Consider the following 25016-nt stretch of genomic DNA (forward strand, 5'->3'; position numbering starts at 1 on the left):
GTTGGATAAGATGTCAGTGAGGTCTAACATGGAGTACTGTGTACAGTTTTGGTTTCCTACCTGCAGTAAAGATATAAATACGATTGAACAAGTATAGAGAAAATTACAAGCCAGAACGTTGCCAGAACTGGAGGACCCGAGTTATATGGAAAGATTCAATAGGTTAGGAATTATATTTTTGAAAAGTAGAAGATTGAGAGGAGATTTAACAGAGATACATAAAATAATGAGGGATATAAATAGAAAAAAAATGCAAGTGGGCTTTTCACCTGAGATTGGGTGGGACTACAATTACATGTCATTGGTTAAGGGTGAAAGTGGAAAGTTTAAGGTGAACATGAAAGGAAACCTCTTTTGTCAGAGGGTCGGAAGAGTGTGGAATGAGCTGTCAGCGCAAGTGGTGTGTGCAAGTTCAATTTCAACATTTAAGAGAACTTTGGATAGGTACATGTGTGGTAGAGTTACTGAGGGCTATGGTCCAGGTGCAAATCCATGGGAATAGGCAGTTTAAATGTGTTGGTATTGACAAGAAGGGCCAAAGGGCCTGTTTTGTGCTGTACATTTCTGCAGCCCTATTAATTGGTCATTGTAAATTGTCCTGTGATTAGCCCAGTATCTGGGCGGTGCAGCTACTTGAGCACAAAGTCCCTGTTTATTTCTAAATAATAAATTAAAATTATAACTAAGAAGGACCAACAAGCACCATCTCCTTCAGCAGCATTAACAGCCCCAAATGTATAAATAACAAAATATTCAGATTTCAAGAGAGCGGAGGCAGCAACAAAATAACTCGAGTTAAATTAAAAATTCTCTTACCATAGCCGTCTGAGACTTTTTTGATGACAGGGATGAGATATCGGCCACTGAAGTCATTCCCGTGGCCAATCAGGGCCTCTCTCATCGCTTCGGCACCACACACCACCACCGCAGGGCAGCTGTCGAACCAGAAGGTGAACACAGGGCCATACCACTCACTCAGCTGTGGGGATACAAGGGATATATATTGTTTTTTAATATCTTGTACTCTATATGATGTTCGTCAATCAATTTAGCTAGAGGAGAGATAAGACCATACTATATTCCTTTAGGAGAACGAGCTGCCTAGGTACAATACTGTATTGGTCAATGTGGAGTGGAGAGAGTTTGTACCCTGCGACGGGTGGCAGAGAGGGAGTGCCAGGGGCGAAGGGTGGCATGGGTGCAGATGCTTCCACCCTTGAGGCCCCAGGCAAGGTAATCTGATTCCAAACAATTGGTTTATTGATCATTATAGAATGTTCCTCTGGTGCTTCCCACACCATCCCCTCTTCCTTCCCCTTTTCCCAACTGTGACTCCCCTTTCCGACTCTCAGCCCAGAATTGAGACCCATAACAGAACCAGGTTATCATCACTGATGTATGTCATGAAATTTCTTCTCTTTTTGCGGCATCAGTGCAGTGCAATACATAAAATCACTACAGTACTGTGCAGAAGTCTTAGGGACCCTGGCCATACGTACAGTATGTGTCTAAAGCTTTTGCACTGTATTGTACATTGAAACATCAAAACAGCAAAATGTGTTGCTTGTGTCAACGTCCAACCCGAATTGGTGTGTGAATGTGTGGTGACACTCATGGGATGTCTACAACAAATCCATAGATTGTGATAGTTGTTAATGTAAATGATGCATTTCACTTAGTGTTTTGATGTACACGTGTTGAATAAATTCATATGAAATCTGACCAGCACAGTACAAGGATGTGCCGGGGGCAAATCGCCACTGTTACCATGCTTCTGGCACCAACATAGCATGTTCACAACTTACTAACCCGTACGCCTTTGGAATGTGTGTGGGAGGAGAATGGAGCACCCTGAGGAAACTCACACATTCTTGGAGAGAATGAACAAATGCTGGAGGAAATCAGTGGGTCAGGTAGTGAAGGAAATGGACAGTCCACATGAAGGCTCTCGATTTGAAACATTCATTGTCCAGTTCCCTCTGCAGACACTCTGTGACCCACTGAGATCCTCTAGATACAAGCATCTGCAAGCTCTTGTATCTCAAAGTGATGCAGAGCTACCCACTGAACCACTGGAACTATTAGAACTGATGACCAAAGTTCTGTGCCACTTGGAGCAGACATTAACACCCTCAAAAATTGATATCTCAGGAAGGCAGCATCCATCATTAAGGACCCTCACAATACTGGACATACCCTCTTCTCATAACTATCATCATGGACACTGGCTTTCCCACCTTGGAGGACATCTTCAACAGTTAATACCTCAGGAAGGCAGTGTCTATCATTAAGGACTCTCCCCATCTGGGACATGTCCCCTTCTCATTACTACTGTAAGGGATGAGGTACAAGAGCATGAAGTTCCACATTCAGTGATTCCAGAATCCATCAGATTTCCATACTGTCCAAGAACACCATCCCACTCTTCCTTCTTGGCACTATTTTTTTTGTAACCTTTAGTACTTTTTGGGTGGTGGTGTGCAGATACATCCCTACCAAAGGAGGTGTAAGGCTCTCCTTCCTTCCACTAGCCTGCAGGTCACCCTTGGGCAAGTTGTAGCACCTGTTTGGCTGCCAGACCCTACCCCCCGGATCAGGGTCAAATGAAGCCATGTGAGCAAGTGGTGGATGATCGTATGAGCAGCTGGTGCACATCACAAGTCCTGGTTGTGTGACACCAGGCAGACAATCTCTGAAGAGTATTGATCTTGGTGACAGTAGGGATGACTTACAGCTGACTGAAAAGCTTAAGCATGCAGATATTAAGGAAGAGGATGTGCTGGACCTTTTAGAAAGCATCAAATTGGATAAGTCACCAGGACTGGTTGGGATGTACCCCAGGCTACTGTGGGAAGCGAGGGAGGAGATTGCTGAGTCTCTGGCAATGATCTTTGCATCATCAATGAGGTAGGGAGAGGTTCCGGAGGATTGGAGGGTTGCGGATGTTGTTCCCTTATTCAAGAAAGGGAGTAGGGATACCCCAGGAAATTATAGGCCAGTGAGTCTTACCTCAATGGTTGGTAAGTTGATGGAGAAGATCCTGAGAGGCAGGATTTGTGAACATTTGGAGAGGCATAATATGATTAGGAATAGTCAGCATGGCTTTATCAAAGGCAGTTCATGCCTTACGAGCCTGATTAAATTTTCTGAGGATGTGACTAAACAGATTGATGAAGGTAGAGCTGTAGATGTACTGTAACTGGATTTTAGCAAGACATTTGATAAGGCACCGCATGCAAGGCTTATTGAGAAGATAAAGAGGCATTGGATCCAAATGGACATTGTTCTGTGGATCCAGAACTGGTTAACCCACAGAAGGCAAAGAGTAGTTGTAGGCGGGTCATATTATGCATGGAGGCCAGTGACCAGTGGTGTGCCTCAGGGATCTGTTCTGGTAACCCTACCCTTTGTGATTTTTATAAATGACCTGGAAGAGGAAGTGGAGGGATGGGTTAGTAAAGTTGCTGAAGACACAAAGGTGGGAGGTGTTGTGGATAGTGTGGAGAGCTGTCAGAGGTTTCAATGGGACAATGATAAGATGCAAAACTGGACTGAGAAGTGGCAAATGGAGTTCAACCCAGTTAAGTGTGAGGTGGTTCATTTTAGGAGGTCAAATATGATGGCAGAATATAACATTAATGGTAAGACTCTTGGCAGTGTGGAGGATCAGAAGGATCGTGGGGTCCGAGTCTATAGGAGACTCGAATCTGCTATGCAGGTTGACTCTATGGTTAAGAAGGCATATGGTGCATTGGCCTTCATCAATCATGGGACCGAGTTTCAGAGCTGAGGCGTAATGTTACAGCTATATAGGACCCTGGTCAGACCCCACTTGGAGTACTGAGCTCAGTTCTGGTTGCCTCACTACAGGGAGGATGTGGAAACCATAGAAAGGGTGCAGAGGAGACTTACAAGGATGTTGCCTGGATTGGGGACCATGCCTTATGAGAGTAGGTTGAGAGAACTTGACTTTTTCTCCTTGGAGCGATGGAGGATGAGAGATGACCTGATGGAGGTGTACAAGATAATGAAAGGCATTGATCATGTAGATAGTCAGAGGCTTTTCCCCAGGGCTGAAATGGCTAGCACAAGAGTTTTAAGGTGCTTGGAAGTAGGTACAGAAGAGATGTCAGGGGTAAGCTTTTTGTTTTATGCAGAGAGTGGTGAGTGTGTGGAATGGGCTGCCAATGGCGGTAGTGGAGGCGGATACAATAAGTTCTTTTAAGAGACTCCAGGATGGCTAGGAGGGATAATTATATCTGAGGAAGAATGGACAACAATATGGAGATATCAATGGAAGTGTACCAGTTCACAAAAATGGAGGGAGTTCGGATGGAAGAACTTGATAAGCTATTTTATTATACCTTCTCAGAAATCCCGTTATGACAGTAACCTCCCTGTTTGCTGGAGAAATTGTGGAAATCAAAATACAAATAATTATCATATTTTTTGGGACTGCCCTGTTATCAAAAAATATTGGAGGGGGATACACAATGCCCTACAAGACATCTTTAAATGTGAAATACCCTTAGAGAGTAAGACAAGATATTTTGAATATATACCTCAAGAATGGTTGAAGAGAGATAAATATTTAATGAATATACTGTTGGTGGCTGGTAAAAAGACTCTTACTAGGAAATGGTTATCAAAGGAGAGCCCAACTTTAAATGCATGGATGGAAATTACAATGGACATTTACAAAATGGAGACGATAACAGCATTTGTTAATCATAAGCTGAAACAATTTGATTCATACTGGGGAAAAATGTTTTAACTACATAATGCCACATAGGCCTGACTTTATTCTCATAAATGGATGAATATCTTGTAAAAAAAAAGATCACTCCCTACTTGTACATAGTTTTTTCCTTTTGCTTGTTTTTTTCTTTCCACTCTTTTCTATAAGTGTATACCTCAGATAAATACTATCTGGAGATTTGTGACATATATGATTATATGATATATATGTACAATGTCTGAAATACATCTTATTTTTTTGTTTGTTTGATGATGAACTGCAATAAAAAAATAAATTACAAACAAGAAAAATAGAGGGCTATGGCTAAAGCCTAGGTGGTTCTAAGGTAGAGGCATGTTCGGCACAGCTTTGTGGGCCAAAGGACATGTATTGTGCTGGAGGTTTTCTATGTTTCTATGATAATGGCTTGGGGATAACTGCCCAGAAGAAGGCAATGGCAAACAACTTCTGCAGAAAAATTTACCAACAATAATCATAGTCATGTCCTATCCACGTCATAGGACATAGCACATAACGACTGAGTGAGAGATTTTTATTTTGTGCACTGTACTGCTGCCACAACCAATTTCACAGCATATGTCAGTGATAATAAAACCTCGTACTGATGGTCAGTTCCAGAGTTTATAGCCTGAACTTCTGAAAACAAGTCTTGATTACTTCCTGATGGGCACAGGCTAACAATAAGTATAAAAGTCATCGCACAATATAGTGCAGACAGAGGCCTTTCAGCCCATTTTGTGGGCATCCATCCATGGTGCCCACCCTGATGGTCTCAATTTCCTACATTTGGCACAAGCTCCACCCCTTCATGTATCTATCCAAATCTCAAATTGTACCTGTTTCAACCACTTCCTGCGGCAGCTCGTTCCCTTCACTCACCACCCGCTGTGTGGAAACTTTGCTCCTTTATTCAAGTGGTTAAAGCAATGGGCTAGAAATTCATTGGGGTTTCCAAAGTTCGAAGGACTATTATCAAAGTATATAGACATTATACAACTTTGAGATTTGTCTCCTTACAGGCAGCCACTGAACAAGAAACACAAAAGAACTCACTTTAAAAAATCCAACAAACACAAGCGGAGAGGGAAAAAGGAAATCAAATTGTGTGAACAAGAAACGCAAGCAAACAGCACTCAGAACTAAAGTGAGTCCATGGACACGAAACCCGGACTTTGAACTTTGAAGTCTTCTGCACCTCAAAAACAGGTTTATTATCACTGACATGTCATGAAATTTGTTGTTTGATAACTGTAGTCTAGTACATTAAATTTACTATGTTACAGAAAGACATAAATATATTATTATAATAATATAGATTATATATAAATATTATATGTGATGTTGAATCTATCGGGTAGCAGAGTGGTCAGAGCAATGATCTACAGTACAGGTGACCTGTGTTTAATTCCTGCTGCTCCTGCCTGTAAGGAGTTTGTGCGTTCTCCCTGTGACCATGTCGGTTTCCTCTGGGTGCTCCAGTTTCCTCCCACAGTCCAAAGACGTACCAGTTGCTGGGTTAATCGTCCCATGATTAGGCTAGCATTAAGTTGGGGGATTGCTGGGCAGCATGGCTCAAAGGGCCATAGAGGCCTATTCCACACTCCATTTAAATTAATCAATAAATAACACATATATTAGATATATATTATATATATATATAGTAGCGTGGGGTGGGTGGGTTTGGTCGACGGTCCATCCAGTCTTTCCTGGTGGCCAGCACTATTTATTGTTCTTGTTTCAAAATGCTTTCTTGCCATTACAGTGGGGGGGTCACACTGACTGTAACCGGGGTGTGTAATAATTACCTCCCCTGTTTGTATATGACTGAGGAGGTTTTCTGCCCGGGTCATAGCGTCCACTCGGTGTTTTTTTCTCAATAAAAATGGCTGTTGAGTTAAAGGAGCTTTTCTCGTCTGTCATCATGGAACGAATACTCGCCGCGATATTACACTAAAATATCTAAATAAATAAATCAATAGTGCAGAAAGACAGCTGATAGTGTGGAACCGTTCGGAAATCTGGTGGCGGAGGGGGAAGAAACTTCCTAATACATTCCGGCTGTCTTTTCGGACCTACTGTCAGTAATGAGAAGAGAACAGGAATCCTGCCAGTAAACTGTCCCCAGCAGTTTTGGACATTGTGATTTCAGAATCAGAATCAGGTGGATCATCCTGGACATAATGCCACGAAATTTGTTGGTTTGCAGAAGCATTGCAGTGGAAAATTACTCTTACAAAATATTAATAAATGGTTCCAAAAAAGGGATAATAACGATGGTCTAGTAATTTGATACCGTGATGTACAGAAAAAAATCAGCCCTTACGCAACTTTAGCATGGCTGTTTCGGCGATTTTGTCAAAGAAAGCTGCCTCATGTGGGGGACACTGGAAATTCAAGCAACACACACAAAATGCTGGTGGAACACAGCAGGCCAGGCAGCATCTACAGGGAGAAGTTACAGTCGACGTTTCGGGCCATATATGTTATATATTAGTTAGTCCTGACGAAGGGTCTCGGCCCAAAACGTCGACTGTACTTCTTCCTATAGATGCTGCCTGGCCTGCCGCGTTCCACCAGCATTCTGTTTGTGTTAGTCATGTGGGGGAACTTTTTTTTTAATTTTATCTCTGTGTGGTAAACTATGTATACCCATCTGGACACGCCCCTCCGCTGACTGCTCCTGTGGCTCCTCCCACAGACCCCGGTATAAAGGCGATTGATGCACTGCTCCTCCCTCAGTCTCCGAGATGCCGTGCTCCCTTTTCACTGTTAATAAAAGCCTATCGTTCACTTCCAGTCTCCTGGAGTTATTGATGGTGCATCACTCTGTGTATAATTTAAATAATACAGACGTTGTCCCTACCTTGATGAGGGATTTGTGGGGTGCTTTGAAATCCAGTTGGAGAATGTTGCCGATGATCGGGAGGGCAGGAGGACCCGGGGGAAGCCTGCCTTTCTGCCGCTGGTTGTTTTGAAAGAATCTCACCAGAAGCAGGACGCTCAATAAAACAACCAACAAAGTTGTCAGCGGTTCCCCAAAACTCATGGTGACAGAGTACGCAGATTCTGGAAAAGAAACAAGAGAGACTGTATCTCAAAATTCACAGTTGTACCACTTTCGCCAGATTCAAACAGTGAACTACCCTTAAATTAAGGGCATTGAAGTCCCGATTGAAGTTCACACTCGCTGACGACTTTTATACATTTGGGTCAGTCTCATTACGGACCGCCCTTTGGAGTTCTTACCCGGCTTTATGTCAGTGGGCGTGAGTTATGTTCTCAACAAATAAAACTATCGAGAATTGAAATGACCTTCAAAAGGCTGACAGTTCCGAATCACCTTCTTTGTAAGGTAAAAGCTCGGTAAACCAGACCCAAGCTGCTGAGAATTCCTCCGGCCATCGGCAGAATATATTGATTCTGTGCATTACGTCTGATTTAAGCTCCTTTTTACAGTTGAAAGTTCAAAGTAAAATTTATTATCAAAGCTCATCTATGTCACAAAACACGACCTGAGACTCGTTTTCCTGTGGGGATAGTCAGCAAATCTACAGCATAGTAACTATAACGGGATCAATGAAAGATCAACCAGAGTGCAGAAGACAACAAACTGTGCAAATACAAATATAAATAAATAGCAATAATTAATGAGAAAATGGGATTATGAGATAAAGAGTCCTTAATGTGAGATTGTTGGTTGTGGGAACTTATCAATGACGGGGCAAGTGAGTGTAGTTATCCCCTTTTATTCAAGAACGTGATGATTGAGGGATAGTAACTGTTTTAGAACCTGGTGGTGCAAATCCTGAGTCTCTTGTACCTTCTACCTGATGGCAGCAGTGAGAAGGGATCGTGTCCTGGGTGGTGAGGATCTCTGTTGATGGATGCTGATTTCCTACAACAGCATTTCATGTAGATATACTCAATAGTTGGGGGGAGGCTTTACCCGTGATGGACTGGGCCAAATCCACTACCTTTTGCATGACTTTTCTGTTCAAAGGCATTGGTGTCTCATACCAGGATATGAGGCATGTTTTGCACGTTCACCAGCAGCGGCAGTGGAGAGGCAGGCTTCTCCTGGGTTCCTCCACCCTCTGATTGCTGTCAAGATTGTTTAATGTCATTTCCAGAACATGTGTAAAGGCAAACGAAATAATTGTTACTCCAGCTCTGAGGCACTGCAACAAAAACCACAATAAGATACAGAACACAGCCCGGTCCATCACAGGTAAAGCCCTCCCCACCATTGAACACACCTACATAAAACATTGCCGCAGGCAAGCAGCATCCATCATCAGGGACAACACCACCCTCCCCAGGACATGCTCTCTTCTCGCTGCTGCCATCAGGAAGAAGGTACTGGAGCCTCGGGACAGTTACTACCCCTCACCCAGCAGGTTCTTGAAACAAAGGAGATAACTTCACTCAAAGCAACACACACAAAATGCTGGAGGAACTCAGCAGGCCAGGCAGCATGAATGTATAAACTGTTGAGATTTTGGGCCAAGACCCTTCATCAGGACTGGAAAGAAAGATGAGAAATCAGAGTAAGGAGGTGGGGTGGGGGAGGAAGAAGTACAAGGTGACAGGTGAAACCAGGAGAGGGGGAAGGGTGAAGTAAAGAGCTAGGAAGTAGATTGGTGAAAGGGATAAAGAGCTGGAGAAGGGGGAATCTGATAGAAGACCATGGAAGAAAGGGAAGTGACAAAGAGGGAGGTGATAGGTCCCAAGAAGAACACGAGGCTGTGGCTGTGGGCCACTCAACTTGCTCCATCATTGAAATGTACCCATTATAGAGGTGTGCTACACGCAGCGCTAAAATTACGACACGGAGTCGGTAACTGCAGTCGAAGGAAAAAACTTTATTCGAAATCTTCAGCCTCACTTTTAAGCCTCCCTCAACCTCCCCCCCATGGCGCAGAGGCTCCAAAGCTCTGTGCTCGCAAACCCCCGTAGGCTATCTAATTGTGAGTCGGTTCGGATGTGCCAGGAAATGGGTCGCCACACCATGACCTATGGACTCATTTTCAAGGACCCTCCATCTCATGTTCCCAATACTTATTGTTTATTTATCATTATTATTATTATTTCTTTCTGTTTGTATTTGAACAGTTTGTTGTCTTCTGTACTCTGGTTGAATGCCCAATTTGATGTGATTCCGTTATGGTTATTATTATTTTATTGAGTATCCCCACAAGAAAATGAATCTCAAGGTTGTGTATGGTGACATACTGTGGGGAGACTGTATATACTAGTGAGGAGTAGCCTCAAAATATGAGTGTGGGAAAGCTGGTGGAGTTCCAGATATTTGTTATGCTAAAGTTCAAAGTATATTTATTATCAAAATATGTATATTATATACAACTTTAAGATTCATCTCCCTACAAGCAGCCACAAAACAACTAAACCTGAATGAACCCATTTCAAAAAAGGCTGTCAAACACCCAACGTGCAGAAAAAAACAAATGGTGCAAACAATAAAAGTAAGCAAGTAAAATTCAGAATTGAAGTTTGTGAAAGTGAGTCCACAGCCACAAAGCCAGTCATCACAGCAGCCGATACAGGAGCCCATTTCAGCCTCAATTCAGCACAGAGATGGGTAAACCTTGTGGAACAGCGAGCTGAACCAGCCTGTCCCTCGCCTCCAGCCCCGACACCCTGACCTTTTCAATCTCCGGCCCTGACACCGTGACCTTTTCAACCTGGCCCAGTACCTATATCATCCAAACCTCAGGTCGTTTGTCACTCTCAGACCTGGGCCCTGCCGTTTCGATGCACCTTACTTCTTGAAATGCAGTGTGGAATAGGCCCTTCTAGCCCTTTGAGCCACAGAGCCTGGCAATGCCCAACTTAACTATGATGTGGTGGCCATTACAGAGACTTGGATGGCTCAGGGGCAGGAATGTTTACTTCAAGTGCCAGGCTTAGCTGTTTCAGAAAGGACATGGAGGGAGGCAAAAGAGGTGGGGGCGTGGCATTGTTGATCAGAGATAGTGTCACGGCTGCAGAAAAGGAGGAAGTCATGGCTGGATTGTCTACTGAGTCTCTGTGGGTGGAAGTTAGGAACAGGAAGGGGTCAATAACTCTTCTGGGTGTTTTTTATAGACCACCCAATAGTAACAGGAACATCGAGGAGCAGATAGGGAGACAGATTCTGGAAAGGAGTAATAATAACAGGGTTGTTGCGATAGGAGATTTTAATTTCCCAAATATCGATTGGCATCTCCCTAGAATAAGGGGTTCAGATGGGGTGGAGTTTGTTAAGTGTGTTCAAGAAAGTTTCTTGACACAGTATGTAGATAAGCCTACAAGAGGAGAGACTGTACTTGATTTGGTATTGGGAAATGAATCTGATCAGGTGTTAAATCTTCCAGTGGGAGAGCATTTTGGAGATAGTGATCATAATTCTATCTCCTTTACCATAGCATTGGAGAGGGATAGGAACAGACAAGTTAGGAAGGCGTTTAATTGAAGTAAGGGGAAATATGAGGCTATCAGGCAAAAAGTTGGAAGCATAAATTAGGAACAGATGTTCTCAGGAAAATGTATGGCAGAAATGCGGCAAATGTTTAGGCGATATTTGCGTGGAGTTCTGCATAAGTACATTCCAATGAGACAGAGAGTGGAAAGAAAGATGAGAAATCAGAGTAAGGAGGTGGGGGGGGGGGACAAGAAGTACGAGGTGACAGGTGAAACTGGGAGAGGGGGATGGGTGAAGTAAAGAGCTGGGAAGCTGATTGGTGAAAGAGATAGAAGGCTGGAGAAGGGGGAATCTGATAGGAGAGGACAGAAGACCCTGGAAGAAAGGGGGAGGAGCACCATAGGGAGGTGATGGGCAAGTAAGGAGATAAGGTGAGAGAGGGAAATGGGATTGGAGAATGGTGAATGGAGGGGTGGGGGGGGTGGCCATTACCAGAAGTTTGAGAAATCGACGTTCATGCCATCAGGTTGGAAGCTATCCAGACGGAATATAAGGTGCTGCTCTTCCAATCCGGGTGTGTCCTCATCCTGGCAACAGGATGATGGTGATGTACCGTCACGTCAGAATGAGAATGTGAAGTAGAATTGAAATGAATGGCCACCAGGAGATCTCGCTTTTTCTGGTGGACGATGCAAAGGTTCTTTGTGGAGTGGTCTCCCAATCTATGTTGGGCCTCACCGATATCTGAGAGATCATCATAAATCCATTGGGAACACCATTGTAATCTTACTATTTTATTTCAGTTTTATAATGGATACAGTGACACGATGAATCAATTACTGGAGAAAAAATTGGACACATGAGCCCAATATGGATCAGTATTTCTGTTTAAAGAAGGTGGCATCAGTGAACAGCACAACCAAAGGTAACATCCTTCAAACAGGTCATGAAGCTACTTGTATCACTACTTTTACATCTTCTTTTTCTTTCAGATACAATTCATCCACTATTGGAGCCTGTGATCTGCATTTTGATGGTGTGTTTCTGGGCAGATGCAGTGATCTGGTGCTTTGCTGCCTCCAAAGGAGTTCGGTGAGGTTTCGAACAGATTGTGTGGCCTGGAGGCCAAGAAACCTGGAGATGGGGCATGAGTGAGCCCATGATTGACTCCATTTCTTGCCGATCTCATTGATTAAAGCACAGAGGAAGATTGACATCACTGAGGCGAGTGCAGAAGGCAAGCGAGTGTTCAACACCGCCTACCAGCCTCTGGTTTGCGGCTGCCGGAGGAGGATGTCCACATGTGACGATTTCTCTCTCCCTCTCACTCACTGCTCCCAAAGGAAGGTGTTTACATCTGACAGCCTCTCTCTCCCTCTCTTCCTCTTGCTCACTGCTCCCAAAGGAAGGTCCCTGCATTCGAATAATTTCTCTTTCTGTCAATGCATTTGGAGGATGTGGTGTATGTTCCCTCGTCTTACTCTTTCTGTCCACAGCCTGTTCTCTGGTTGTACTGACATTGAGTACAATGCAAATATAAATGATAGCAATAAATAACAAGAACGTGAAACAATGAAATAAAGAATCCTCAAGTGAGAACATTGGTTGTGGGACCATCTCAATGAGGGGGAAAGTGAGTGTAATTCTGTGTCAACAATACTTCATAACCCCATTATTGTTCATTTCAGGAAGAAAGGGAACAACGAGCACAAAATGCTGGTGGAACTCAGCAGGTCAGGCAGTATCTATGGAGGGGAATGAATGTATCAGCCCAATACCCTTCATCAGGACTGAAAAGGTAGGAGCAGAAGGCAGAATAAGACGGTGAAGGGAAGGGGAGAAGTACAAGCCAGCAGGTGATAGATGAGACCAGGTGAGATGGAAGGTGGGGTCAGGGGGCATCAAGTGAGGGTGTTTCATTTTGTTCAATTACCTGACGGTTGAAACATCGAATGGGGAATAAATATGATCTAAGTGACTTTGACTATGGAATGATTGTTAGTACCAGACAGGTGATTTGAGTATCAAATTGAATTGAATTGAATTTATTGCTTACATCCTTCATATACATGGAGTAAAAATCTTTGTTATGTCTCTGTCTAAATGTGCAATGTGAAATTTATAGTAATTTGTAATAAATGGTATGTAAAACAGGACCGTCAATACAGCATAGAAATACAATTGTAGCAGCGTGAATTAATCAGTTGGATGGTCTGGTGGAAGAAGCTGTCCTGGAGCCTACTTGTCCTGGATTTTATGCCGCGGTTCCATTTCCCGGATGGTAGCAGCTGGAACATCTATAGTTGATGTGATTAGGGTCCCCAGTGATCCTTCAGGCTCTTTTTATGTACCTGTCACTGTAGGTGTCCTGAATAGTAGGCAGTTCACATCTAGAGATGCGCTAGGCTATCCACACCACTCTCTGCAGAGTTCTACGACTGAGGGATGTACAATTCTCATTCCAGGCAGTGATGCAGCCAGTCAGGATGCTCTCAGTTGTGCCCCTGTAGAAAGTCCTTAGAAGACCCATACCAAACCCCTTCAACTGTCTGAGGTGAAACAGGCGCTGCTGTGCTTTTTTCACCACACAGCTGGTATGTACAAGAAAGACCACGTGAGATCCTCGGTGATGTGTATGCCAGGAACTTAAAGCTGTTCACCCTCTCAAACCCAGATCCATCGATTTCAATGGGGGTTAGCCTGTCTCCATTCCTCCTGCAGAACACAACCAGCTCCTTTGTTTTTGCGACATTGAGGGAGAGATTGTTTTCTTGATACCAATGTGACAGGGTGATTTCTTCTCTGTCGACTGCCTTGTTATTATTTGAGATAAGATAAACCCAATCAATGTAGTACCATCAGCAAATTTAATTAGCGGATTGATACTGTGGGTGGCAACACAGTCATGGGTATACAGAGAGTAAAGGAGGGGGCTTAAGATACAGCTCTGAGGAGCATCTGTGTTGAGGGGCGGGGGGCAGAGGTAACGGAGCCCTCTCTTAGCACCTGCTGGTGATCTGACAGGAAGTCCAGGATCCAACTGCACAAGGCAGGGTGAAGGCCAATGTCTCTGAGCTTCTTGTCAAGCCTGGATGGAATTATGGTGTTGAATGCTGAACTGTAGTCCAAGAACAGCATTCTCACATAATTCTTCTCCAGATGTGTAAGGACAGTATGTAGAGCTGTGGCTACTGTGTCATCTGTTGATCGGTTGTGTCGGTAGACGAATTGTAGGGAGGTCCAGTGTGGGTGGTAGTTGCTGCAGATATAGTCCTTGATCAGTCTCTCGAAGCATTTACTTATTGAGGTGAGTGCGTCAGGATGCCAGTTGTTCAGATATGTTACCGTGATCTTTTTGGGTACAGGGACAACCATGGATGTTTTGAAGCAGGAGGGCACTCTACACTGGGAGAAAGAGAGATTAAAAATGTCTGCAAACACACCTACCAGTAGTGCCATACACATCCTGAATACCCGCCCTGGGATGCCTTCTGGTCCCGCAGCCTTGCGACTGTCCACTCAGCCTCAGAGATGACCAAGGTGCAGGTCGCTTTGGCAGCTCTCCTCAGGGGCTCAGTGTTGGCGACATCGAACCAAGCGTTAAAAGGAATTACCTCATCCGGGAGAGAGGCAGTGATGTTGACGGCACTACTGGGCTTAGCTTTGAAGTCTGCGATGGTGTGCCATAAGCTGCGTGTGTTGTTGGTAGAGAGATGTGTCTGGATCTTGTCCCTGTATTGTTGTTTTGCTCTAAAACTGCTGATATGCTGGGATTTTCACACACAGGCCACAGCAAGGGTTCGATGGGGTCCACTGCCCCTTGCTTAATGATATTGCCTTAAAGTTTGAAGAGAATGGTGTGAAGAACAAAAAAACATCCAGTGAGTGACAATTCTGTGGGCAAAATCGCCTTGTTAATGAGAGAGGTCAGAGGAGAATGGAGAGACTGGTTCAAGTTGACAGGAAGGCGACAGTAATTCACGCTACTACAGTGGTTTGCAGAAGATCATCTCTGAATACACAACTCGTCCAACATTGAAATGGAAGGGCTACGGAGGCAGAAGACCACGAACATCAAACTCAGTGGCCACTTTATTTATTGAGATACCGCGTGGAACAGGCCCTTCTGGCCTTTTGAGACACGCTAACCAGTAATCCCCCGATTTAATCCTAGCCTAATCACGGATCAATTTACAATGACCAATTAATCTACCAACCAGTAAGTCTCTGGACTGTGGGGTGGAAACCAAAACACCCAGAAGGAACCCCCACATTCACAGGGAGAATGTACAAACACCTTACAGGCAGCGACAGGAACTGAACCCGAGTCGCTGTATTGTAAAGCGTTATGCTAATCACTAGACTACCATGCTTCCCTGAGATACCTAATAAAGTGGCCACTGAGTGTATTCTTTTTAGCCTCTTACCTTTGAAGAATAAGTTCCTGTCCAGTACAGTTGGGTTACTTGGATTTTATGTTCCTGAAACTTCTTGCTACAGGGCATTAAAGATATGAAGATAAAGATTAGATATGTGAATTAGTGAGTCGGTGTACAGGTAAAGTGGCCACTGGGTGTACACTAAAGACACCAAAATCTACATAGGGATTTCAAGTTCATGGTTCAGTAACCAGATGGGGGGTGGGTAGAGGGAGTGAGGGGAGGGGGGAGAGCCTGGCTGAGATACTGAAGTGTGGGTTTGTGAACTGTAGTTTGATGGATCTTGGATCAATGGACTCTTTGCTACTCGCATTGTGTGGGGGGGGTGGTCGATGCTTCTGGTGGTGCGAGTTGAGGGGAGGAGGGGGGTCGGTGCTTTTGCAAAAGGAGTTTGCGGGGTTTGGCGGCTTCGATGTTTCTATCATTCCATGGGGTTTCCTTGTTTCGTGGATGTCTGTGAAGAGTAAAAATTTCACTTTGTTTACATTCTCCAATATTAGATGAACCTTTGAACAGTTCAGATGGTGGATCTTATTTGATAACTTGTCTATGATGTCTAAGCCCTTCATTAAAATGACAGAATCCATGTCTGCCAACACAAGTGGTGCATGTGACCTCGATTTCAATGTTTAAGAGTTTTTTGGATAGGTACGTGGATGGCAGGGGTACGGAGGTCTATGGGCCTGGTGCAAGTCGACATCAGTATGCAGTTTAACTAGTTTGCCATGGTCCAGATGGGCCGAAGGGCATGTTTTTATGCTGTACTTTTCTATGAATCTATCTAAGAAGAAAAAAACAGTATCTGTTGTAGGAAATCAGCATCCACCACCCAGGCCATGATCTCTTCTCACTGCTGCCATCAGGTAGAAGGTACAAGAGACTCAGGATTTGCACCACCAGGTTCAAAAACAGTTACTATCCCTCAATCATCAGGTTCTTGAATAAAAGGGGATAACTACACTCACTTGCCCCATCATTGATAAGTTCCCACAACCAACAATCTCACATTAAGGACACTTTATCTCATAATCCCATTTTCTCATTAGTTATTGCTATTTATTTATATTTGTATTTGCACAGTTTGTTGTCTTCTGCACTCTGGTTGATCTTTCATTGATCCCGTTATAGTTACTATGCTGTAGATTTGCTGACTATCCCCACAGGAAAACGAGTCTCAGGTCGTGTTTTGTGACATATATGAGCTTTGATAATAAATTTTACTTTGAACTTTCAACTGTAAAAAGGAGCTTAAATCAGACGTAATGCACAGAATCAATATATTCTGCCGATGGCCGGAGGAATTCTCAGCAGCTTGGGTCTGGTTTACCGAGCTTTTACCTTACAAAGAAGGTGATTCGGAATTGTCAGCCATTTGAAAGCCATTACAATTCTCGATAGTTTTATTTGTTGAGAACATAACTCACGCCCACTGACATAAAGCATTGGTAAGAACTCCAAAGGGCGGTCCGTAATGAGACTGACCCAAATGTATAAAAGCCGTCAGCGAGTGTGAACTTCAATCGGGACTTCAATTGCCCTTAATTTAAGAGTAGTTCACTGTTTGAATCTGGTGGAAGTGGTACAACTGTGAATTTTGAGATACAGCCTCTCTTGCTTCTTTTCCAGAATCTGCGTACTCTGTCACCATGAGTTTTGGGGAACCGCTGACAACTTTGTTGGTTGTTTTATTGAGCGTCCTGCTTCTGGTGAGATTCTTTCAAAACAACCAGCGGCAGAAAGGCAGGCTTCCCCCGGGTCCTCCTGCCCTCCCGATCGTCGGCAACCTGTTCCAACTGGATTTCAAAGCACCCCACAAATCCCTCATCAAGGTAGGGACAACGTCTGTATTATTTAAATTACACACAGAGATAAATTTGTAAAAAAAATACTTCCCCCACTTGAAGCAGCTTTCTTTGACGAAATCGCCGAAGCAGCCATGCTAAAGTTGCGTAAGGGCTGATTTTTTTCCTGTAAATCACGGTATCAAATTACTAGAACCTCGCTATCATCCCTCTTTTGCAACCATTTATTAATATTTTGTAACAGTAATTTTCCACTGCACTGCTTCCGCAAACCAACAAATTTCGTGGCATTATGTCCGGGATGATCCACCTGATCCTGATTCTGAAATCACAACGTTCACAACTGCTGGGGACCGTTTACTGGCAGGATTCCTGTTCTCTTCTCATTACTGACAGTAGGTCCGAAAAGACAGCCGGAATGTATTAGGAAGTTTCTTCCCCCTCCGCCATCAGATTTCCGAACGGTTCCTCACTATCAGCTGTCTTTCTGCACTATTGATTTATTTATTTAGATATTTTAGTGTAATATCGCGACGAGTATTCGTTCCATGATGACAGACGAGAAAAGCTCTTTTAATTCAACAGCCATTTTTATTGAGAAAAAAACACCGAGTGGGCGCTATGACCCGGGCAGAAAACCTCCTCAGTCATATACAAACGGGGGAGGTAATTATTACACACCCCGGTTACAGTCAGTGTGACCCCCTACCGTAATGCCATGAAAGCATTTTGAAACAAGAACAATAAATAGAGCTGGCCACCAGGAAAGACTGGGGTGGGCCGCTACCATATATATATAATATATATCTAATATTATATATGTTATTTCTTTATTGATTAAAATAAAGTGTGGAATAGGCCTCTATGGCCCTTTGAGCCGGCACAGCCCAGCAATCCCCAACTTAACCCGAGCCTAATCATGGGACGATTAACCCAGCAACTGGTACGTCTTTGGACTGTGGGAGGAAACTGGAGCACCCAGAGGAAACCGACATGGTCACAGGGAGAACGCACAAACTCCTTACAGGCAGGAGCAGCAGGAATTAAACACAGGTCACCTGTACTGTAGATCATTGCTCTGACCACTCTGCTACCCGATAGATTCAACATCACATATAATATTTATATATAATCTATATTATTATAATAATATATTTATGTCTTTCTGTAACATAGTAAATTTAATGTACTAGACTACAGTCGTCAAACAACAAATTTCACGATATGTCAGTGAGAATAATCTTGTTTTTGAGGTGCAGAAGACTTCAAAGTTCAAAGTCCGGGTTTCGTGTCCATGGACTCACTTTAGTTCTGAGTTTTTAAAGTGAGTTCTTTTGGGTTTCTTGTTTTGTGGCTGCCTGTAAGGAGACAAATCTCAAAGTTGTATAATGTCTATATACTTTGATAATAGTCCTTCGAACTTTGGAAACCCCAATGAATTTCTAGCCCATTGCTTTAACCACTTGAATAAAGGAGCAAAGTTTCCACACAGCGGGTGGTGAGTGAAGGGAACGAGCTGCCGCAGGAAGTGGTTGAAACAGGTACAATTTGAGATTTGGATAGGTACATGAAGGGGTGGAGCTTGTGCCAAATGCAGGAAATTGAGACCATCAGGGTGGGCACCATGGATGGATGCCCACAAAATGGGCTGAAAGGCCTCTGTCTGCACTATATTGCTCTATGATTTTTATACTTATTGTTAGCCTGTGCCCATCAGGAAGTAATCAAGACTTGTTTTCAGAAGTTCAGGCTATAAACTCTGGAACTGACCATCAGTACAAGGTTTTATTATCACTGACGTACGCTGTGAAATTGCAGCAGTACAGTGCGCAAAATAAAAATCGGTCACTCAGTTGTTATGTGCCATGTCCTGTGACATGGATGATCATGGTCTTCTCCATGACCATGATTGTTGTTGGCAATTTTTTCTACAGAAGTTGTTTGCCATTGCCTTGTTCTGGGCAGTGTATTTACAAGACTGTGATTCCACACCCCCCCCCCCCCGCCCCAGCCATTATCAATACTCTTCAGAGGTTGTCTGCCTGGTGTCTCATAACCAGCACCTCTGATGTGCACCAGCTGCTCATACGACCATCAACCACTTGCTCACATGGCTTCATTTGACCCTGATCTGCGGGGTAGGGTCTGGCGGCCAAGCAGGTGCTACAACTTGCCCAAGGGTGACCTGCAGGCCAACGGTTGGAAGGAGTGCCTTACACCTACATATCTGCACACCGCCACCCAAAAATTACTATAGGTTACAACAAAAAATAGTGGCAAAGCGGAATAGTGGGATGGTGTTCTTGGACAGTATGGAAATCTGATGGATTCCAGAATCACTGAGTGTGGAACTTCATGCTCTTGTACCTCATCCCTGATGGTAGTAATGAGAAGGGGACATGTCCCAGATGGGGAGAGTCACCGCCTTCCTGAGGTATTAACTGTTGAAGATGTCCTCCCAGGTGGGAAGGCTAGTGCCCATGAGGATAGTTATGAGAAGAGGGTATGTCCAGTATTGTGAGGGTCCTTAATGATGGATGCTGCCTTCCTGAGATATCAATTTTTGAGGATGTTAACGTCTGCTCCGAGTGGCACAGAACTTTGGTCATCAGTTCTAATAGTTCCAGTGGTTCAGTGGGTAGCTCTGCATCACTTTGAGATACAAGAGCTTGCAGATGCTTGTATCTAGAGGATCTCAGTGGGTCACAGAGTGTCTGCAGAGGGAACCAGACAGTGAATGTGTGAGTTCCCTCAGGGTGCTCCATTTCCCTCCCACACACATTCCAAAGGCGTACGGGTTAGTAAGTTGTGAACATGCTATGTTGGTGCCAGAAGCATGGTAACAGTGGCGATTTGCCCCCGGCACATCCTTGTACTGCGCTGGTCAGATTTCATATGAATTTATTCAACACATGTACATCAAAACACTAAGTGAAATGCATCATTTACATTAACAACCATCACAATCTATGGATTTGTTGGAGACATCCCACGAGTGTCACCACACATTCACACACCAATTCGGGTTGGACGTTGACACAAGCAACACATTTTGCTGTTTTGATGTTTCAATGTACAATACAGTGCAAAAGCTTTAGACACATACTGTACGTATGGCCAGGGTCCCTCAGACTTCTGCACAGTACTGTAGTGATTTTATGTGATTTTATGCCGCAAAAAGAGAAGAAATTTCATGCCACCCTTTGCCCCTGGCACTCCTTCTGTGCCACCTGTCCCAGGGCACTCCACTCTCGCCATGATCAACATCATTTGCTCCTGCCAGATATACAAACTCTCTCTCCACTTCACGTTGACAAATACAGTATTGTGCCTAGGCCGCTTGTTCCCCTAAAGGAATATAGTATGGGTCTTATCTGTCCTCTAGCTAAATTGATTGACGAACATTGTATAGAGTACAAGGTAATAAAAAACAATATATATCCCTTGTATCCCCACAGCTGAGTGAGTGGTATGGCCCTGTGTTCACCTTCTGGTTCAGCAGCTTCCCTGCGGTGGTGGTGTGTGGTGCCGAAGCGATGAGAGAGGCCCTGATTGACCACGGGAATGACTTCAGTGGCCGATATCTCATCCCTGTCATCAAAAAAGTCTCAGATGGCTATGGTAAGAGAATTTATAATTTAACTCGAGTTATTTTGTTGCTGCCTCCGCTCTCTTGAAATCTGAATATTTTGTTATTTATACATTTGGGGCTGTTAATGCTGCTGAAGGAGATGGTGCTTGTTGTTCGTTCTTACTTATAATTTTAATTTATTATTTAGAAATAAACAGGGACTTTGTGCTCAAGGAGCTGCACCACCCAGATACTGGGCTAATCACAGGACAATTTACAATGACCAATTAATAGGGTTGTAGAAATGTACAGCACAAAACAGGCCCTTCAGCCCTCATCTAAGAAACACTTGGATAGATACACGGACATTGGGGCCGGGGGACATGGGTCAAATGCAAGGAATTGGGATTAGCTGTTTGTACAATGTGGACAGCATGGACTGTTTGGGCCAAATGGCCTGTATCCAAGCTGTAATGCTCTACGACACTTAAGTGAAGGCAGTGTGTGACTTCAGTGGTTCAAAGTTTCAATTTAATATCAGAGAATGTATACAGTATACAACCTGAAACTCTTTCTCTTCACAGACATCCACAAGACAGAACAAAAATCCCAAATGAATGACAGAAAAATACTAAACTCTCAAAGCCCCCCTTCCCTGACTTGCTTCTGCAAAAGTATCAACCCCACACCACTCACCTTGCCAGCAATAGTCTTTAGCTTGTGGAACATAGAACATAGAATAGTACAGCACTGTACAGGCCCTTTGGCCCACAATGTTGTGCCAACCCTTAAACCCTGCCTCCCATATATCCCCCCTACCTTGAATTCCTCCATATACCTGTCTAGTAGTCTCTTAAATTTCACTAGTGTATCTGCCTCCACCACTGACCCAGGCAGTGCATTCCACGCACTAACAACACTCTGAGTAAAAACACCTTCCTCTAATATTCTCTTGAACTTCCCACCCCTTACCTTAAAGCCACGTCCTCTTGTACTGAGCAGTGGTGCCCTGCAGAAGAGGCGCTGGTTGTCCACTCTATCTATGCCTCTTAATATCTTGTATACCTCTATCATGTCTCCTCTCATCTTTCTTCTCTCCAAATAGTAAAGCCCTAGCTCCTTTAATCTCTGATCATAATGCATACTGTCTAAACCAGACAGCATCCTGGTAAATCTCCTCTGTACCCTTTCCAATGCTCCCACATCCTTCCTATAGTGAAGTGACCAGAAATGGACACAGTACTCCAAGTGTGGCCTAACCAAGGTTTTATAGAGCTGCATCATTACCCCGCGACTCTTAAACTCTGTCCCTTGACTTATGAAAGCTAACACCCCGTAAGCTTTCTTAACTGCCCTATCTACCTGTGAGACAACCTTCAGGGATCTGTGGACATGTAACTCAGATCCCTCTGCTCCACCACACTACCAAGTATCCTGCCATTTACTTTGTACTCTGCCTTGGAGTTTGTCCTTCAAAGGGTACCACCTCACACTTCTCTGGGTTGAACTCCATCAGCCACTTCTCAGCCCATTCCTGCATCCTATCAATGTCTCTCTGCAATCTTTGACAATCCGCTATGCTATCCACAACACCACCAACCCTTTGTGTCGTCTGCAAACTTGCCAACCCACACTTCTACCCCCACATCCAGGTCGTTAATAAAAAATCACAAAAAGTAGAGGTCCCAGAATCGATCCTTGTGGGACACCACTAGTCGCAACCCTCCAATCTGAATGTACTCCCTCCACCGCAACCCTCTGCTTTCTGAAGGCAAGCCAATTCTGAATGCACTTGGCCAAACATCCCTGGATTCCATGCCTTCTGACTTTCTGAATAAGCCTACCATGTGGAACCTTGTCAGATGCCTTACTAAAATCCATGTAGATCACATCCACTGCACTACCCTCATCTATCTGCCTGGTCACCTCCTCAAAGAATTCTAACATGCTTGTTAGCCACGATCTGCCCTTCACAAAGCCATGCTGACTGTTCCTGATCAGACCATGATTCTCTAAATGCCCATAGATCCTATCTCTAAGAATTTTTTCCAACAGTTTTCCCACTACAGGCGTAAGGCTCACTGGTCTATAATTACCTGGACTATCCCTACTACCTTTTTTGAACAAGGGGACAACATTCCCTTCCCTCCAATCCACTGGTTCCATTCCCATGGACAACGAGGACATAAATATCCTAGCCAGAGGCTCAGCAATCTCTTCCCTCCTTTTATGGAGCAGCCTGGGGAATACTCCGTCAGGCCCCGGGGACTTATCCGACCTAATGTACCTTAACAACTTCAACACCTTCTCTCCCTTAATATCAACATGCTCCAGAGCATCAACCTCACTCATATTGTCCTCAAGTTTCCTCTCATTGGTGAATACTGAAGAGGAGTATTCATTGAGGACCTTGCTCACTTCCACAGCCCCCAGGCACATCTTCCCACCTTTACCTCTAATTGGTCCTAGCTTCACTCCTGTCATCCTTTTGTTCTTCACATAATTGAAGAATGCCTTGGGGTTTTCCTTTACCCTACTCGCCAAAGCCTTCTCATGCCTGCTTCTTGCTCTCCTCGGCCCCTTCTCAAGCTTCTTTCTTGCTACCCTATATTCGTCAATAGCCCCATCTGATCCGTTTCCTAAACCTCATGTATGCTGCCTTCTTCCACCTGACGAGATTTTCCACCTCACTTGTCCCCCATGGTTCCTTCACCCTACCATTCTTAATCTTCCTCACCGGGACAGATTTATCCCCAACATCCTGCAAAAGATCCCTAAACATCGACCACATGTCCATAGTACATTTCCCTGCAAAAACATCATCCCAATTCACACCCATAAGTTCTAGCCTTATAGCCTCATAGTTTGCCCTTCCCCAATTAAAAATTTTCCTGTCCTCTCTGATTTTATCCTTTTCCATTTGTTACGTACCCCTTAACTGGGTGTCTGACCAGCAGAGAAAGAAGAATCCGTTGGAGTCTGGTGGTACCAAACTAAAGGTGTTTATTAGTAAACTACACAATACAATATCAAAAATGCAAATATACATATAAAACAAGTTAGCAGTAATAAACCTAAAAGTGTAGGAATAACAATAATCAATAATAAAAAAGCTCTATCGATGTCTCGGGGTAAATAAATTGTCATAAGAAAGTATAGGGTTCAGTTCATAAATGCTGAAGTAGTTACGGTTGTTGTGTTGAAATCGTTGGAGACAGAGAGAGCGAGCGAGATGTAACAGCAACAGCTGCGGCAGGCAAACCTTTTGTGGCTTTCTTAATCCGTCGTATTGTTGTGGCCATTTAGTTATGGCCCCTCCATCCTTCGGTTAGACCATTCTTCTGTGGTGGACTCGTCACTCTGGCATGATTGGACACACACACAAGTCCCCACCGGCCCTGCTGTAACACTGTGAGCTTTACTGACCGATCTCCTGGTTCGGTCTCCGAAGCCCCCACCTTTCTGTGGGTTCCCAACACTCAGTCAGTGTTCACTGGCATGTCTGAAGGGTGTCTATCCAGACCTGTCTTTTATCCGCACTCACGGGGTCTCAGCTATCCATCAACTCTGAATGACCGTGTCCATCAAATCAGGCCACTCCTGCTATCTCCTGAGGAATGTTAACGAGCAAAGTAAAGTCCTTGTAGTGGAAGGTAAATAATCCAGGAAGAGTCATAATACAGTAAATCAACAGTCTCCCTCCCCCTCTTATCTGTAGCAGATGTTCTTGCCTGGGCTTTATCTCTCTCTCAATAGCAGCATAACAACAGCAACAGTTCGTAGTTCTCAGGAGTGGGGTTGGGAATGGTTAACTCTGCACCCCATTGAACATCAGGTCTGTTCATCACTCATAACATCCCCATCCTTCTGGAAATTTTCACCAGAGTGGAAATTAACTAATAAGGCATATTACTGAATTACAGAGTTTAACAAAATATAGAAGTTGTCTTAACTACAAGAATAATACAGATACACTTTCAAATTAACATCTAGATAAACAATCAGCAATTACATTGTCACTCTC

At 43.9% G+C, this 25016-nt stretch overlaps 2 protein-coding genes across 10 annotated transcripts in view; one reads left to right on the forward strand and one right to left on the reverse strand.

Moving 5' to 3' along the window:
* Positions 1 to 25016, reverse strand: part of LOC132402265 (cytochrome P450 2C38-like) — a 265261-nt gene that overhangs the window by 172998 nt on the left and 67247 nt on the right. For 7 of the 9 annotated variants that reach the window (XM_059985077.1, XM_059985081.1, XM_059985079.1 and 4 more), the window contains 3 exons: positions 15608 to 15674; positions 7623 to 7825; positions 817 to 979 (listed from right to left, as the gene is read on the reverse strand). The exons of 1 other annotated variant lie outside the window; for it this stretch is intronic. In XM_059985077.1, the coding sequence (XP_059841060.1) occupies positions 817 to 979; positions 7623 to 7805 (346 nt within the window). In that variant the 5' untranslated portion in view covers positions 7806 to 7825; positions 15608 to 15674. Of the gene's footprint in view, positions 1 to 816; positions 980 to 6564; positions 6693 to 7622; positions 7826 to 15607; positions 15675 to 25016 lie in introns of those variants that run through there. One more of the 9 variants, XM_059985083.1, reaches the window with a different exon arrangement.
* Positions 17128 to 25016, forward strand: part of LOC132402268 (cytochrome P450 2C23-like) — a 55459-nt gene continuing 47570 nt past the window's right edge. The window contains exons 1-2 of the mRNA XM_059985086.1: positions 17128 to 17448; positions 20880 to 21042. Coding sequence (XP_059841069.1) covers positions 17266 to 17448; positions 20880 to 21042 — 346 coding nt within the window. The 5' untranslated portion in view covers positions 17128 to 17265. The remainder of the gene's footprint in view (positions 17449 to 20879; positions 21043 to 25016) is intronic.

The sequence above is a fragment of the Hypanus sabinus genome, chromosome 11 (assembly GCF_030144855.1).
Source record: "Hypanus sabinus isolate sHypSab1 chromosome 11, sHypSab1.hap1, whole genome shotgun sequence".
Classification (NCBI taxonomy): domain Eukaryota; kingdom Metazoa; phylum Chordata; class Chondrichthyes; order Myliobatiformes; family Dasyatidae; genus Hypanus; species Hypanus sabinus.